Source organism: Geospiza fortis, unplaced genomic scaffold (assembly GCF_000277835.1).
Source record: "Geospiza fortis unplaced genomic scaffold, GeoFor_1.0 scaffold407, whole genome shotgun sequence".
NCBI lineage: Eukaryota > Metazoa > Chordata > Aves > Passeriformes > Thraupidae > Geospiza > Geospiza fortis.
In genome coordinates this window covers 733,384-749,770 of record NW_005054507.1, presented here as the reverse complement: position 1 = coordinate 749,770, position 16,387 = coordinate 733,384, and the positions used below count along the sequence as shown (strand labels likewise).

Sequence of the window (16,387 nt, the reverse complement as noted above, 5' to 3'; positions counted from 1 at the left end):
GGTATGGAGGAGAAGCTATGAGGACCCCAAATGGATCTGTGTATGTCAGGTGTCAGAGGAAAAACACAGCTGAAAATTCTGTTTCTCCTTTAATTTTTCCTCAGATGCCCACACACCCTGGGCTGCTCTCAGCAGAAGGGTGACAGATCCAAATTTCCCAGTCTAACCCACCCCTGGGAATGACCTAGAGGAGCTTTTCTCTGCATAACTGATGGGCACCTATCAGAGAGAGCCCTGGCAGTGCCACATGAGAGGCAATAAATCAATCAGCAACCACTGGCATGTCTCAGATGAAGGGTTTTACATATGGGCTGGGGCTCCCTGCCCAGCTCCCCTGGGTCTCTGACTAAGACAAATGAACTTTGTGAGTTATTCATGTTTTGAATTCTGCTTTGAAAGGAATTGCAGAACAGTGAATAAAGAAAAGGCCTCACTGAAGTCAAGGTAAGTGTTGTCACTGATTTCAGCAGAAGCAGGATATCCCTCCAAAGGGGAGAAGTTATCTGCTCCTGTAAAGGGACACTTACCATATCTGGAGGTCTCATTTTTTGGCAAGTTGGCTCGAAGAATGAAGTTATTCAAGCTGTTGAGATAGGCTGGGAGGCTGTGATAACCCTCAGGATTGTACCACACCTGCACACAATTGAGAAATTGAAACAGTTTGGGAGTTATTACTGACAACATGTTGGTTTGTCCTGCTTCACTTCTGCAAACTACCTCACATTTTAGCCCTGGTGCTTTACAACATTTTCACTGAGCTGAACCAGAGAAATGGGCATATCAGAATACACCAGCCAGCCCTTGTTATGGTACATATATCCCCTCATGAGATAAAAGTGTTACTAATTGATCTTTTCACCTCTGTATAATAAAATTATGACAGCAGAAAAATTGCCTCCTGCTAGCAAGAGAAGTCAGACCAATAAAGAAGAATGGGGAGAGAAAAGAAAATGAACTGCAAGTCATCTTTGTCATGCCAAGCTGCAGATTTCAGAGGGTTTTGCCTTTTTTTTGGAATATCCATGAACTTGACATTCCTTCTCTTGAGTCCCACACTTCCCATACCAGGATGAGCAGGTGGAGGTTGGTTACCTTAGTCAGTGTTCTGTTGGGGGGCACTGGCCTGATGTCAAACTGCAGATCTGGTGTCAAAGGCAGCCCAAAGCTCCAGCCACCATACCTGAGTGAAAACCAGAGGGAAATGCATCGCTGCCCTCATCCCAAAGCTCTGGTTGCCTTGGGTGGGCTATGCCAACGTGGCACTGCAGCCTGACTTCAGAGAGCTTATCCCAGCATGGAGCCAAGCCACCTCTCCCATGGGAGCCTTTCTTTGGGGGCTAAAAACCCCCAGAAGCTTGGTAACCTTGTCACAAAGCTGCTGAAAGCCTCCATTTGAGGCAGATCCTGGAGCCCAGTGGAGTCCTGAGCTGTGTGCCTGCCACTCTGGGGTGAGATGCTCCTTCTGACCCAGGAGATGAGCAGCTCAGTTTATCAGTGGCAGATGGACACATTTCCTGCCAGCCTTAGTGGCAGGTGACCTGTGCCCCAAGGCAGAGCCCAGACCCACCCCACAGCACAAGGAAATGCTCAGACTCTGCTCTCACTGGAATGGATGCACTCCTCCAAGTGAAGCGCTCACTGAGACTCTTCAGAGAGTCAAATCTGGAGGAAAATCTCTCCCCAGGGTTTACTTCATGACAGGCTGTGTCAGATTTTCCTCTTTTTAAAGACTTGAGTCAGACAAAGGCTTGTCTGCAGATGCAGCCCCAACATGCCAGGTGATTGACACGTTATCCCCAGGCTATGATGTGCTGTATCAAGCTGAGCACTTGCACGAGCCTCTACCTTTTTTATTTTATTTTTTATCTTTTTTTTTATTTTATTTTTGGCCTTTTTATTTTATTTTTGCTTTTTTATTTTATTTTATTTTTACTTTTTTTTTTTAAATTTTATCCATGATTGCAGAATGCATCAGCTCCTTTCAGCAGACTCTAAACCCCCACTGCCCTGCCACCTCTTCATGCAGAGGGGATGTGGGATGTCCTGCCTTTCTCCCTTTCAGCACAGAGGGAGGGGTTTGTACCTTTTCTGCAGGAAATCTTTGGTGGTTGCCAGGATGTAGCTCTCCACATTGTGCCCTGTCACGTTGTAAAGGGTCCGTGTGGAGAAGGTCCTTCTGTGAGGGGGAGTGTAGTTTGTCTGTGGACATGTCTGAGGGGAGACAAACAAAGAAAAACTTCAGTTTTTGTGTTTTAACTAAAAACCACCACATTAGGACAAGCTTGAGAGCCTGCCATGGCAGCATTCCAAGCCAGGGTGCAGGGACACACAGCACACATCCCTGCACACTGTCCCCAACATTCAGGGAGGTGCTTGAAAACAGCCTCTGCTTAAATCTACCCTTCAGTTCTCCTGGTATCAGTGGGACCTTGAAATGTCCTTCATGCTATGGAGGAAGATTTTGGCTGAATTAAGGCTGATCTTACTTAGCAGAGTGACTGCACAGACAACTGCAGAGGGCAAAACAACTCACAGAGCAGAAAACTCTGTGGTGGCCTCAAACTCTCAACTTCCATTCCTCAGCAGCTACACTCTACATTTCTGCTTTACTGTCAGTCACTGGAAATGTTTTCCTGGGCTTCAGAGAAACCTTGAATTAGTCCTGAATATATAATTTAACATGCTGAGGGCCAAAGTCACATCAGTGTTTCATGAGGTTGAAGTGTCCTCCCAGACAGCATGTTGGCTTCTTCCTTCAGCTCATCCATAACAAAAGCCCTGGACTCCCCCATTGTGCATCTGTTCATCTGAATACACAAAATAGCTTCCTCCATGCTGAGGAACACCTGCCTGTGCCTGCTAGAGGTGAGAATCAGCTTTGAACATTATCCCAACTTGCTGGAGAAATTATGCCAATACTTTTAATGATGTGGAATTAGGTGTATGTCCAGAAAACTGCACAAAATAGCTGCATTTTAAAGAATGTTCAGCTAAGTACATCCTTTATGTTAAAAGGCATCACGTTGTGCCATGAGTTTATTTGCTATGGCAAAAAGCTGAGGACTGGTGAGCAGCACTGGAGGGAGGAGAGCTCAACCCCAAATTAAACTGTAAAAACTGTAACACCCTTGGGGCAGGATCTGCCTTTTCCCCATGGGCATGCAAATCCCAGCAGTGCCCATATCTGGCTCTGTAGGTACCACTGTAATGCAAATTATTATTATTAATCATTCATATATAGAACAAGGAGCAGATCTAGGACTTTGCATAAAGTTAAATTCTGAGGAGCAAGCAGCAAAAGTAGCTGTGATTTTATATAGTGACAGTGCTTGCATAAGATGAAATCTTCCTCTTGAACACATGCTCACCTCTGTCAAAAAGGACAATCATATAACACTCAAAAACACCATTAAACCTTCTCCCACCATGGGGAGCAAGGCAGAGATGTTAGGGTGTGAATATTCTGAGGATGCTGTCTCCTTTCCTGTCCCCAAACTGGTGCAGACAGTGGTTATCCAGTGTGCAAATTCCACAAGGCCAAAGAGAGACAGGAGGACTTGTAATGCTGAGCCCCAGCCCATAAAACCACTGCCAACAAACAAGGTCCCCAATTATCCCCCAAGCCCCCTCACTTTTGGGTTTATCCAAGTTACCTGGATGCCATCTGTGCAGTTGCAGGCAGAATATTTAGTTCTCTGGTTTCCACTGGTAATCCACTGGCCAAGCATGTCCTCTGTTAAACACTGCCTGAAAAGGAACACATTTTCCTCTGAGGCTCTCTGGGCTCAGGTGTGCAAACGAAGCTAATTGCTGTCATGTTTAATGACAGCAAGGCTGGCAGTTGGGCAGCTCCAGCAGAAAAGCAGAGCTTCCTGTCAGCTCTGGGTGGTTCAGGGAATCCCCAGCCTGCTGCTGCCTCCCGTGCCCCTTGGCAGAGAGCCCTCCCTGCTGCTCCCTGTGCCTGGATTCGCTCAGCTATCAGATGGAATCCAGGCACCACTTCATTCCTACAGTAGACAGTGCAAGGAATTGGCACTCAGAGGCCAAAAGCATCTGAAACCTGCCCAGAAATAAGGGCTATTGTTGTGGCAATCCCTGGGCACTTCTGTGATGGGCTGTATTGCCTGGGCAGTCACTGCAAACACTCAGGGTAAATATTTGCCTGCATGAGCATTCAAGTCTGCCCAGGACTTTACCATCCTGAGAATTTACCTGCAAATCCCAAAACAAATCAGCCCTAGTGGCACAGCTTCTAGATAGAGGTAGCAAACACTGTGCTGAGGACTTGCTGTGTGGGCTCACGTTATAATTAGAATTATTGGGGCGGCAAGGACCACTTCCCAGAGAGGAGAATTGCTCATTTTCCTCCTGGCATCCTGCCACCACCAAAGCTGCTTCCTTATCACTCCTAATAATGCAGGAGTCCAATGCATGAGAATGCTGCCCATGATCAAAGATGGCTATTAAGGTCTAATGGCTAATAGTGTCATGCCAATTCTCCTGCAGGTTTGGAGTTTAAGTGGGAAAAAACCCCAAGAAGTACTTACGAATTGCTTTCGTTCATGCACGTGTTATCCGTCCCAGGGAAAGCCAGCATCGAAGAAACTAAAGCAGCTGTGGTTTCATTAAAATTCCTAAGAATTAACAAAGAAAAACAGAAAACAGGAGAAGATTCAAAGAATTTCCACTATCACTGTGCAGAGGAAAACTGTGTTTGGATGAAAGAGGATTTAAGGTGTTGAATAATTGAGTATTTGTGGAAGCAGCTCTGAAGGACACGCAGTACGTGAGCACAGTCACACAGGTTTAAAAGGAGCCCTCATCACCTCAGCCACTCCAGGGATTTGCTGCCTCTAGATCCAAGCAAGATACTTTTGGACAATCAAATTTCTCTTTATGGGGAAAAAAAAAATCTACTGCAATTTCCAGGCACTCCTTGCAGCCCTGTCTCAATCAGGTCTCTCATCCATGACATCCGCTTAGTTTGGACCATTCAAGAAGATTGTCCTTGGTTCTGCCCCAGCTCTCCAGCAATGATCCAAAAGGAGAAGCAGGGAACATTAGGAACAGAGGACTCAGACATGCAACTCTGGCTCATTCCCCCATCTAGCAGGACTGAAGTGGAAAGGTGTAAGGAATCCTGGGAAGAATACCTACAGCAGAAGGCTTTAGAGCTGAATTTCGTATTTCTGACTTAGAGCTGAGAATTACTGGAGAAGAAAAGAGGTTCACAGCATGAAAACCAAATGATACCAATTATAGTTGTTTTGGTAACAGGATTTTTAAGGAGAATGACATAATTCAGTGGTGGCATCCTAATGACCCTGGAAAAGCACATGGTCTTCCAATTGCCTGTGTGCCTTGGACCAGCAGGGCCTGACCAGGAAAGAACATCCTGTGCTAACAGAGAGGAGGGAAATGCTCACAAGATGGATAGAATTTGGTCCCAGAATAGTAATGTTGGAGGCAACTGATGTGGGTACCTCATTTCACACTGGAGGAGGAGCATATATGGATACATTAAGAAAATCCCTTTGGCTGCTACGAGGCTAAAAGACTCCAGTGGGAAACACCAATAACATTCCTCAGACATTTCATAGTTAAATCCAATTGACAGGTTGTTTTTCTGAAGCCTTCTGGTCTGAGCCAAGCCATGTCCTCAGAGATCCCTCGGGAAGTGGGTTTCTCTGTGTTGTCTGCACAACATAACCACGTGTCCTATGTGCAGGACACTGGCTGTGCTCAGAAGTAACCCTGAAGAGCTCATTCTGAACTGATGCCTCTGGTTTTAGCTTTTATATTTTTCAGATTATGTTTAAGTGTGCTTAAGTGTGCTTTAAGTGTGTAGTTCTGAGCTTTATATTAAAGGATGGTGAGCTCTCTTCACAGAGTAGGGAGACAAAACAATTCCTTCTCCAGCTGGGGACCAAGGACAAATGATCCCATCTCAGGCCCAAGAGCACAAACAACAGTGTACTGAAGAAGAAAAACAAGCAGGATAGGACTTCACAACCTAAAGCTATAATTGGACAATGAACTCCAATATGCAAATGGACCAGAACTTATAAAAGTGAGAGACCCTGTGACCAGTTGTCCATTTTGTGACCATTTTGGGTCCATCTTGGGTGTACCCCTGGCTGGGCTCTTGTGCTGCCCAAGGTGGGTCCATTGAGGCCTTTTAATAAATTTCTACTTTATCCTTTAACTCTTTAATTCTTTGGTCTCTGTTCTAGGTCAGCCTTCACAAGGCTCCAGGGTCCAGAGGAGCAGCACTCACCCAAAGAAGTCTGCCTGGTCAGCTGTGCCATACAGGGAGGGGGACAGAGGCAGCTCAGGGTACTCTGTCTCCTTGGTCCTCAGTGTCCCCAGGCCCATGGCAGCCATCACAAAGAGCACGGGGAGGATGACCTGGGCGATGAAGCCGCGCACGTCCCGCCGGGTGTGGTGGAACCTCTTGATGAACAGGGCTGAGGTTCTCTTCAGCAGCAGCGGCAAACCCCGCAGGCTCTTGGACCTGATCAGCACCTGGTCTGGGCACAAAAGATGGCACTGGGTCATGGCTCTGCATTTGTGCAAGGCAGGGAAGTGATGGGTAAATTGGACCTGATCAGGAGCTGGTCTGGGCACAAAGGATGGCACTGGGTCATGGCTCAGCATTTGTGCAATGTAGGGAGTTGATGGGTAGAGCACTCTGGGAGGGTATTTCGCTTCCTGCACACTTTTACAGATGGCAAATCCAAACTACCAAGGTGGAGCAAACACAGGACCAGGTGTGGGACAGGGCTCCAGTCATAAGCTCATGTAACACCAGTATTTTGTTAAATTTCAAATGTGTACATGCAGTGACCTTCAGTGTGATACCTTGCAAGAAGAGTACAGGCTTCCAGATGAAACAGGTTATCTACATCCGACCTACTCACTTCAATTTTCAGGCAAAACATATTTTTCTTTTAGATTTGCAAGCTGAAATTTTTCATAATTTAAAAAGCAGGTCCTCAGAAAAATAACAGAATTAATCCTGAAATAAGGAAACAAGCACAAGCCATTGGACCTCTTGCATGGACAGGTTTTGTGGTATACTAAAAGCAGAGCCAAATCCTGTGCCAGCTATTCTTCTTTATGAAATATTAGCCTGTATAATACACCATGAAGCAAATCCTTTTCAACCTTTTTTAAGGGTGAAACAAAACATTTTTCTACATGAGTGACTGTTTACAGTAACATTTACAGTGCAGGTCAGCTTTGAGAAGCACAAAAATACCTCTGTGTTGTCCCTTGGATGCCTTCCTGACTATAAATGGTATAGTTGTAAGTACAAAACAGTGTTTCTAACCCAAGAAAGCATTGCAGCCAGGTATGTCTCATTTTTTGGGTTTGGCCACCTTTAGGAGGTCTCAGACTCCCAGGGATAGTGCTGTAGCTTGGTTCTCTTCTGAATTTACCCCACTGTCTGCTCCCTTGGGCTCCTTTACCAAACTGCAATGTCTGGGGCACAGCAAAAAGCATCAAGGAGGACCCAGCTCAGAGCTGTGCTGCTTTCCCAATAGACTAAAGGATTTCCACTAAGTTTCTTTCCAATTCTACTAGTTATGGGGAAATAATCCTCTACACCTATTACAGCAATTACTTTCAGAGGTACACATTTACTCTTTCACCCACATACTGTATTGATTAGATTAAAACCTGGATCAATGTAAAGGAAGGCAGATGCAAACAAAACCCCTTTAGTAATTTATCCTGTGATTCAGACTATTCCAAAGCAGGGGATCTAAAGGATTGATGAGTGTTGTATTTCCAATGATTTATAAATTTTGTGATTCCTGGCTGGGTGAAATGTGGTTTTCAACAAAGAAAGAAGACAGGGAGCTCAAATCAGTCCATCTGTCAGTGTTTGCATCTGCAGTAAATCTGGAATAAAGCCTGTAGGTGATTGAGTACCATCTCTTTCTGTGAAGGTGTCTGTGCTCACAGACATTTCGTCACCACCAGTGTGACCACTGACTCCAGGCAGCTGATGGGGCAGCACAGCATCTTCTTGCTGGTCCTTCACCAGCTCTTTTGTCAGATTGAGGAACACCTATGGAGCAAGAAAATATGAAGGAAAATTTATCCAAATGACTCCATTTACCAAAACAATTACCAGAATCCACTCTCCTGCTTTGCAGCTGTAGTTGGTGCAGCAGTTATGTACAATAATCCTCTTTCTACTCCCTTTGTGCTCAGTGAGAGAAATTAACTTTTTTTTTTTTTTCCATATAAAATTGTTGTCCAGTTCCTTGTCACCTCCTGTCTCTGTTCTGCTGCAGCAGTGGAAACTCAAACCTGTTTCCCTGGGATATTCCCCCTCTAGCTCCTGACAATCCCACTGCCTCCATGCTGGGAGTGTGCAGTCATGGCACACGGGAAATGATGTACAACTGATTCTTGCTGCCTTAGGAAAACATCTTAAAAGAAAGCAAGAAATTCTGAGCAGGAAGGTAACAATCTCCCTCCCTCCCTTCTGCAAGACCTGGGTCACCACTGCTCATCATTTACTTTTTATTTCTGATGCAATTAAATGTGTTTATTTGACCAGAGATTTCCCATGGGCAGAAAGGTGCCTGTGTTACTCTCTCCTCAGCCAAACTCCAGAGCCTCATTTTCTGGGTAAAACATCAAAAGGCTGTCAGAGCCAGGTGAGACAGTGCATTAGTATATATATATAGATTTATAGATGCATCCACACACTCATGTGTACCTCAGTGTAACCCCTTCCTCCCCGCCTGAAACCCTCATGGAATTCCTAATGTGCCCAGAGAGCAGAGCCACACAGTGCTGTGAAATTAATCTCCATGACATTCCAGCAAATCTAGCAGCTGCTGTGCTCATACCTCTTCCACAGTTGTGTTGGAAATCCCATAGCAACCCAGGTGAAGATCATTCAAGCTGGTGTCCAGGGCTCTGAGGAGGGCCTGGTAGGCCCCTGACACCGTGGACTTGAAGGGGGGAAGCACATACACCAGCTCTCCACCAATATCCTCCTTGAGATAAGCCTCTGGGAGATAGGACTGGATCAAGGAGGTCACTGCTGCAGTGTCACATTCCTCTATCATGTTCTGAAAAAGGAGGAAAACACTCTGTGGTCACTGAGAAGGTTGCAAGGTCAATCTTCCTCCTGCAGGATGTAGCCCAAATCCTGTCCCACAGCATAACTGGTCAGTGATCTCAGTCCAGCTATCCAACATGTCAGGGTAAATATCAAAAGCAGATGAAAGTGGGTTATTTCTGGCCCTTGAAAAAAGGATGTGTGACAGTCTCCCATCATGGTCCATCCATAACCTCAGCAGGTTGGGCTGAATCAACTACTTTGCAGTGCTAGAGGTTTGTAGTAAACAAAGCCTGGCCAGCAGAGAGCTTAACGTGGCTGCCAGCCCAAACTCACTCTTTTTCCATGAGAAACAGGGCTTGCTCATGGGTCTTTTTTCATTTTCTCTGTCTCCAGTGCCAGCAGTCTGGAAGAGAGGCTGGTCTCTCATGGTACCTGTGTGCTGGAGCTACCAACAGCACTGTAATAAATGCTAGCAAGAGCAGAATTCCCCACTCCTTGCAAGCAGAACACTTTGCCCCAGGCCAGACACTATGGATGGACTCTTTCCATCTGCTTTACTCCTCACATTCTGCAGCATTGCCTTCAACCTTCAAGGAGACCCTGTTCTTTTTCACCAAAGCAGAGCATGACATTGCTGTTTTCACAAGGCCATGGAGATCACTCAGCTCCTGCCCATACATCCCTCAACCGCCAGGAGCTCTAGGACCAGCTCAGACACAAACCTTCTTCTTGGTGAGGGTCAGGTGGTAGCCATCCCCAAAGGTTTCCTTCAGGTAGAAAGGTGAGCCACAACATTTGAGCCCTCCATGCTCTAGGAAGGCGATCCGGTCGCTCAGCACTTCTGCTTCATCCAGGTGATGTGTGGAGAGAATGATGGTTCTGCCTGGAAAACACAGTCACCACAGAATGGACACCTGGTTTTATGGCAAAACTGGATTTGAGAAGGATTTGGGTCACAATAATATCATTAATATAATTGCAGGGGTTTCAGAGTTTCCCCTTGCTCTGAATCAGCCCATGGCAAGTAAGTCCACATTGTTAACCAACACAATGAATGTTTATAACAATTTTATCAGATTCTGGTCAGATCTGCCCTTATCTCAACAGTGAGACAGCTGAAAGCCTCACTGGATGAGGGAACACAGAGTATCAGGTGAAAATCAACTGCATTTTTTGTCAATTATTAGTGAAATTGGATGAAAGGCAACAAGAGAGACAAATTTTACAGTATTGTAAGCTGTGTTCTATGGTGAAGTTATTTTTTAAATGACACTGTGAATTTACAGAAACCAACCAGGATGTACCCTCCAGAATTGCAAAATCCCAGTCTCCCAAATTTTTTCTCTCTGGCCTCCAAAACCCACAATTCAAATCCACTGGTAGCATCTTTGTAAAGTGACACAGATCACCTTTGTCCCTCTTTGGAGGGCAACATCTCCTCTCATCACAGTACCTTTCTTATTCTTGGAGATGATTTCCCAAATACTCCTCCGGGAGCACGGATCCACGCCCGTGGTTGGTTCATCCAGGATCACCACCCTGGATCCTCCCAGGAGAGCAATGGCTATGGATAACTTCCTCTTCATCCCCCCTGACAAGGTGCCAGCCAGCTTGTGACGATGGCTGTACAGCCCAGTCTCTTTCAAAGTCCTGCAAAACAGAGGGAAAACTCCCAAAAGTTGTCCTTCAAGCAGGGAATCTGAAAATACCTGAAAAAACTGTAGCTGGAAATGAAAACCTGCTCTGCTGAGTGGTCACAGTGTAGAGTCACCCTGCAGCTCAGTCATTGGGATTTTCATTTAAAACATTTTAGAGGATGTTTTCAAAGTTTTCATCTGACAAGTCAAGGTTAAAGGCTCAACCCCATCAACTGAGACACCAAGATCCAAACTCCCTGGGATGTTCTGGCTGCTTCATTTCTCTGCAGAACCAATAAAGCCAACATCATCTTTCTGACTGGTTGATTAAACCTCTTCCCAGGGCAAACTGTAAAGCAGCAAGGAGTAGACCCTTAGGCCTATAAATTCATCTCCAAATAATTGCCACAGCAGCCTGTAAACCCCCTGGAGAAGAGATATTGTTTTCTTACAGCACAGGTATCAATATATTCCTCTAGTCAGAGCAAGGCACCATTTGAACCCTAAGCTGGAGCTGCAACAAGACCTCCAATCCACGATTTTGAGCTTTGCAGGGGCACTGGCACCACCACACAACTATTTTGACAGCCCTCTCTCCCTTCTCCCCCCCACTGCTACTTTTATACCTCTTCACTTCTTGGTAGAGCTCTTGTTTGCTGCAGTGAGGGACTTTGATGTAGCCATAGAGCAGCAGGTGCTCCTTGGTGGTGAGGTAGTTGAAGAGCACATTGTGCTGCATGCACACCCCCATGTTCTTCCTGATCACCTCCTGGTCAGTCCTGATGTCTTTGCCATACACAAAGATTGTGCCTGATGATGTAGGGAACAAACCAGTCAAAATAGATCTGAGGGGAAAAGAAACAGAAAGGGGAAGTTAGAAAAAGGAGGAAGCCATGGGTAATTTTTTTCATGTGGCTTTGTAGCTGTCACCACTTCCAAGGTTTTCTTGTATCCTCCTTCCCACTCCTTCCAGCCAGACACCACTGCCCACTGTGTGCCAGAGCAGAGGCAAATGAACATCCATGGACATCCTTATTCCCCTCTGTGGGATTGCAGGGCCAAGCTCCAAGCTCACCCTGGCTACTCCTCCCCTCTGCTTTTACCTGCTGCAGCCTCCCTCTCCCTAGCTCAGACCCATATCCCACACACTCAGCAATGCCCTTGACTTCCAGTTTAATTACTGGGAATTCCCAGAATGCAATTACTCCTCATTCTCTGAGGTTTGCCTGGAGTGCCCACAGGGCCTCATATTGTAACCACAGCTGAGACTGAAAACCTCCTCTTCATCTGACTAATCCCAGCAGAGCATGCAGACCTGATTTCACTGCCATTATTCATGAGAAATGGGAGAGGACTTCTCCATGAGACACCTCACAGTGGGCAGCACTTTCATCTACTTCAAGCAAATAATCACCCACCAAGCAGGAGCTGAGTCAAACTCCCTCTGCTCAGAATAACTACCTTCACATTACAGCTCATTTTTGGTGCTGTCCTGCAGGGACTAAAGGGAGAATATGCATCTCAGATCACCCTTCACCTTCACAGAGTTTTTCTCCCTCCTGGGACTTTAAACCATCATTTAAAAGCAGTAACTTGTGACCTTACTCAGGATTTGAAGCCTATGCTAAGTTTCAGGCAGGTTTTATACTTTTCTGCATATCACCTTTGCTACACTTTGCAAACAGAATATGAGGTGAATTGATAATAAGCTGAGGTGAAGCACACATCTGTCTTACGGATTTTGGCTCTTCTGAGGCTTCTATTTATCAGCTTAATGTTCCCTTCAGAGATATGCACATATATATCAGTGGAGAAATCAAGTTCTACAGGTCTGTTTTAGTGCTGTTATCCAACAAGTCAAATAATAATTTATAAACAGCAAGGCTGAAAGGCCAATGCATTAATCCCCTGCCATTCCAGCCCAGCCAACACATGGCTCTGTACAACTGAAGTGTATCTTTATTAAGTTTTCTTGCTAGTATCACTTCAGCTTTGGTGTGTGCATGAGCCCCCCACAGGTTCCAGAACTACCTAACCCCAGGCCATGGAACAAAACACCTGAACAGCTGCTGTGCTGTGTATCCCAGATATCTCAGCAGATTAAAAAGCATGTTCCTAAGCAGAAAAGGACCTTTTAGAACCTAAAGAATTCTGACAGATGAAGGAACTCCTGAGGTCATCCATGAGTAAGATGAAACTACAAGAGGGATTTGGCCTAGCGAAGCACCTTCCTCAGTCTCCCACAGCTGCACAGCCCCACTTGCCCTCTTGCTCACCCAACCACACCCCACAGGATACAAAAGAACTGCTTTAAAGGATACACACATGGTTGTAGTTTTCCCAGCTCCATTGTGTCCCAGCAGGGAAGTGATATTCCCTTCATAGAAGTTGAGGCTGAGGTTGTCCACTGCAGCTTTGGATCCATAAACCTTTGTTATGCCGTGGAGGGAGACTCCCAAGGTGAGGTCGGTGGGTTCTGGTTCCACGTGAGGGTGGGGGGCACCTTTGACAGCAAAGAGAAGGGTCAGGGACAGCTACTGCAGTGCAGCAGGTGTTGTGCTACTTTTCTCATCTCAGAGCAAACCAAAATACAGCAAAGCAGGTGTCTTTCAGCCAGGAACACTGAGAACATGCCACCAGATGTGTATCATTTTGAACTCTCTGGGATTTTTCCTTTTTGCTTCTGAGGCTTCTAATAACTCCTGACAGCAGGCATTAATAACTTCTGAAAAGGTCTCATATTTAGGTTTTTCAGAGCACCTAACTTTATTTATACTAAGCAAGCACAGAAAGTTAGAGGACATGAAGCAAAACTACAGAATTATTTTCAGTTAGGTGGAACCAGCAAGTTTTTATGTGTGATCTCAATATTCTTCAGGCTAAATATTTAAAGAGGTAAGCAAGGAAGCACACGTGCCCTTTGCCAAGTGGAAACCTGTATTTGCTTGCCCAAACAAAAGTGTATTTCTACACAGAGAGACAGGCATGGAAGGTAACTGCACAACTACAACACACACAAATATGAGTGTGAAAATCAGTACTGACTCTCCACAACAAATAGGAAGAACAAACATAATTTAAGGGCCAGATCTCCATACATGTGAGTACCAGCTTTCAATATTTCCTGTGCTTCAAAATAACAATCAATGGTGTTTTCTGAGTATGGTGCCCCTTTACAAATTTGGCTTTGTTTACCCAAAATATAAGTTATTATTGCTACCCCTTTTAGGATGCACATACATATCTTATTGGGGAGGGTGACTTCTTTCCTTAACATCAGCTTGGAGAAGAGCAGGCATCTTTGTTTCTCATTCCAGAAGGGCAGGTAGCTGTTGTACTCAATCCAGTAAGACGGAAGCAGTGGGAAGTACCAGGGAGCAGCCATGCCATATCTACCTGTAGGAACAGGAGTCTCATTCAGCTCAGGAAGTGCCACTGTTGGGGTGCACTCAAAATAGCAAAAATTAACTTCACAGAGATTTCTTGATATGTTCGTGCACTACCAGGACTTTGTAGAGACTTTTTCTGATTGGCACAATAGGAAGCACTCAGTAATTTGTTATTCTGAGTAACTCCATAGCTGGAGGGCAGGAGAACTTTACATTTTCCACTGGGTAGATTTCCGTATGCCAGTGGACTGCTTCATTAGGTGGGGAAGAAAAGCAAAAGACAAATGTACTGGCTCTTGCCCAAGGCAGGAATTACTTTTTGAAACCAAATGATGTAAGTAACACAGCTCAAAATCACTCAGCTGACAAATGCAGTCTAACATGCTCCACTCTCACCCACCAGACTGCAGTGACACCCTCCTGTGTCCTTGGCTTCAGCTTCTTCAGGAGACCCACCTAGCCAAGTGACAGGCTGAGAAACCCTAATTCTCCCTTGCTCTGCTCTCTGTCAGTGCCATTGACAGGCTCAGACACCCACAAAGTCATGCTCCCTTTGGTCTGGGACAGAGTGTGTGCACTGTCTCACTGCCTCAGCCAGCTCTGTGTTCACTGTTCTCCAAAAGAGGTGCTACCCTCAGTGCCACCCTCAGTGCTCTGCACCCTTACCTGGGAAAACATTCCTTATGTACCACCCCAGGATGAAGTAAATGAAGGAGTCTATCAGAATGAGCCAGCACATCCAGCCAAAGGAAGTGTTGTCTCCAATCATTGGGGACTTGTACATGTTGTCCCACTGCAGTCCTGCAGAGAGGAATTGAGAAATACAATCAGAACCCCCCTGAGCCAGTGAAATACCACCTCCAGGAGAGCTCAAAGCCTGGCTCTGTCAGCCACAAACTCACCTATGCCCTGTGCCTCGTAGCGAGCAATGTATTGACTTGCATAACTGAAGGCAGTTGGAGACAACAGGCTCTGGGGAATAAACAAAATTGAAAACAAGAAACATTTGAATTAGTCTCAAAGAGAAGTCAGGTCAGTCAAGCAATCAGGTACCTCGCTGGGTTATTCCAATAGCCAGAAAAATGAGAGTTGGGTTTGTTTTTTCCCCAGCAGTCACAGGGGGCACTGGACCAGGCCTGTGATGGGAAGTGCTACGTGGTGACAGGCTGAAATGTCTCCTTAGAGCTTGACTTTCTTTTGCTTCCACACCCTGGACACAGCTTCCTCCCTCATACAGGACTTCATTTTAGGCTTTTGAAATACAGCAGTTCTTGAGAATTACCTCATGGAGCCATGTGGTTAATTCTTTTACCACTTGCATTAACAGATGTCATTTCCTGAGTTTGGCGAGTCTGGCTTCTAGAACCCAACACCTACCTACTCTGCTCCTTGGTAAGAAAGAAGGCTTTACATCTACTCCCATGTGTAGCAATTTGAGACACAGGAAGCCAGAGGATGATCTGAGGTAGCAAAGAGCAGAGCCAGCCCTGCTACCCAAACCCCTCACTGAGACAGCCTGGCTTCTCAGAGTGGGTGAAAGCAACCCATTTTCCTTTGCAATCCAAAGGGGAAAGTACATAGCTCAAACTACTGTGATAGCAGGTGGGAAATCACTAAAATTGTGATGGCAGGTGGAAACTCACTAAAATTCCACAAGGATGCCTTCAGTCAGGGGGCACAGCTAATTCCAGGTGTCCCTCAAAAGATCCATGGCCAACTCTCCTAGCATGCCTGTCACCACCCGCCGACGGAATTCAGAAAGGCACGAGGTACAATAAGAGCTGGAGTGTACTGAGGTCCCTGCCTCCACACACTGTCTGGGAATAAGGAGAAGCAGAACTCACCAGGAGGCTCTTGACAGAGAAGCTCAGGTGGTTCTCGATGACGAGCAGCACGATGAAGGGGAAGAAGGTGAGGATGTAGACGAGGCTGCCCACCAAGGCAGCGATGTTGGTGTTGTTGAAGAAAACACTGATGAAGTAGCTCATGGCTATGATGGACAGGCTGTAATCCATCAGGTACAGGAACAGGAGTGCTGTGTCTGTTTTGGGAAGGATCTCGCCCACTTTCAGAACGACAATGAGGAAGGTGACGGTAATCAGGAGGAAGATGGCGCACTCGATGAACCAGGCGATGAAATGGCTGCTGGCATTGACACCCATCATCTTCATGTACTGCACAGAGGAAGGTAAAAAAACCAATCACAAGTGGCATTTGAGAGAAATAAAGAATTACTTCTTTTTCCAGCTTCTGGACAGGGCCTGCAACCAGAC

At 45.8% G+C, this 16,387-nt stretch overlaps 1 protein-coding gene across 1 annotated transcript in view; it reads right to left on the bottom strand.

Annotated features, from left to right (window-relative positions):
* The window catches only part of ABCA12 (ATP binding cassette subfamily A member 12), an 80,225-nt gene that overhangs the window by 17,321 nt on the left and 46,517 nt on the right, over window positions 1-16,387 (bottom strand). The window contains exons 26-41 of the mRNA XM_014310280.1: window positions 15,959-16,288; window positions 15,017-15,086; window positions 14,781-14,915; window positions 13,966-14,121; window positions 13,051-13,228; window positions 11,352-11,570; window positions 10,542-10,738; window positions 9,811-9,971; window positions 8,871-9,095; window positions 7,939-8,077; window positions 6,278-6,530; window positions 4,548-4,634; window positions 3,654-3,747; window positions 2,084-2,211; window positions 1,093-1,180; window positions 528-633 (exon numbers count right to left, since the gene is read on the bottom strand). Of these exons, the coding sequence (XP_014165755.1) occupies window positions 528-633; window positions 1,093-1,180; window positions 2,084-2,211; window positions 3,654-3,747; window positions 4,548-4,634; window positions 6,278-6,530; window positions 7,939-8,077; window positions 8,871-9,095; window positions 9,811-9,971; window positions 10,542-10,738; window positions 11,352-11,570; window positions 13,051-13,228; window positions 13,966-14,121; window positions 14,781-14,915; window positions 15,017-15,086; window positions 15,959-16,288 (2,566 nt within the window). The remainder of the gene's footprint in view (window positions 1-527; window positions 634-1,092; window positions 1,181-2,083; window positions 2,212-3,653; window positions 3,748-4,547; window positions 4,635-6,277; window positions 6,531-7,938; window positions 8,078-8,870; window positions 9,096-9,810; window positions 9,972-10,541; window positions 10,739-11,351; window positions 11,571-13,050; window positions 13,229-13,965; window positions 14,122-14,780; window positions 14,916-15,016; window positions 15,087-15,958; window positions 16,289-16,387) is intronic.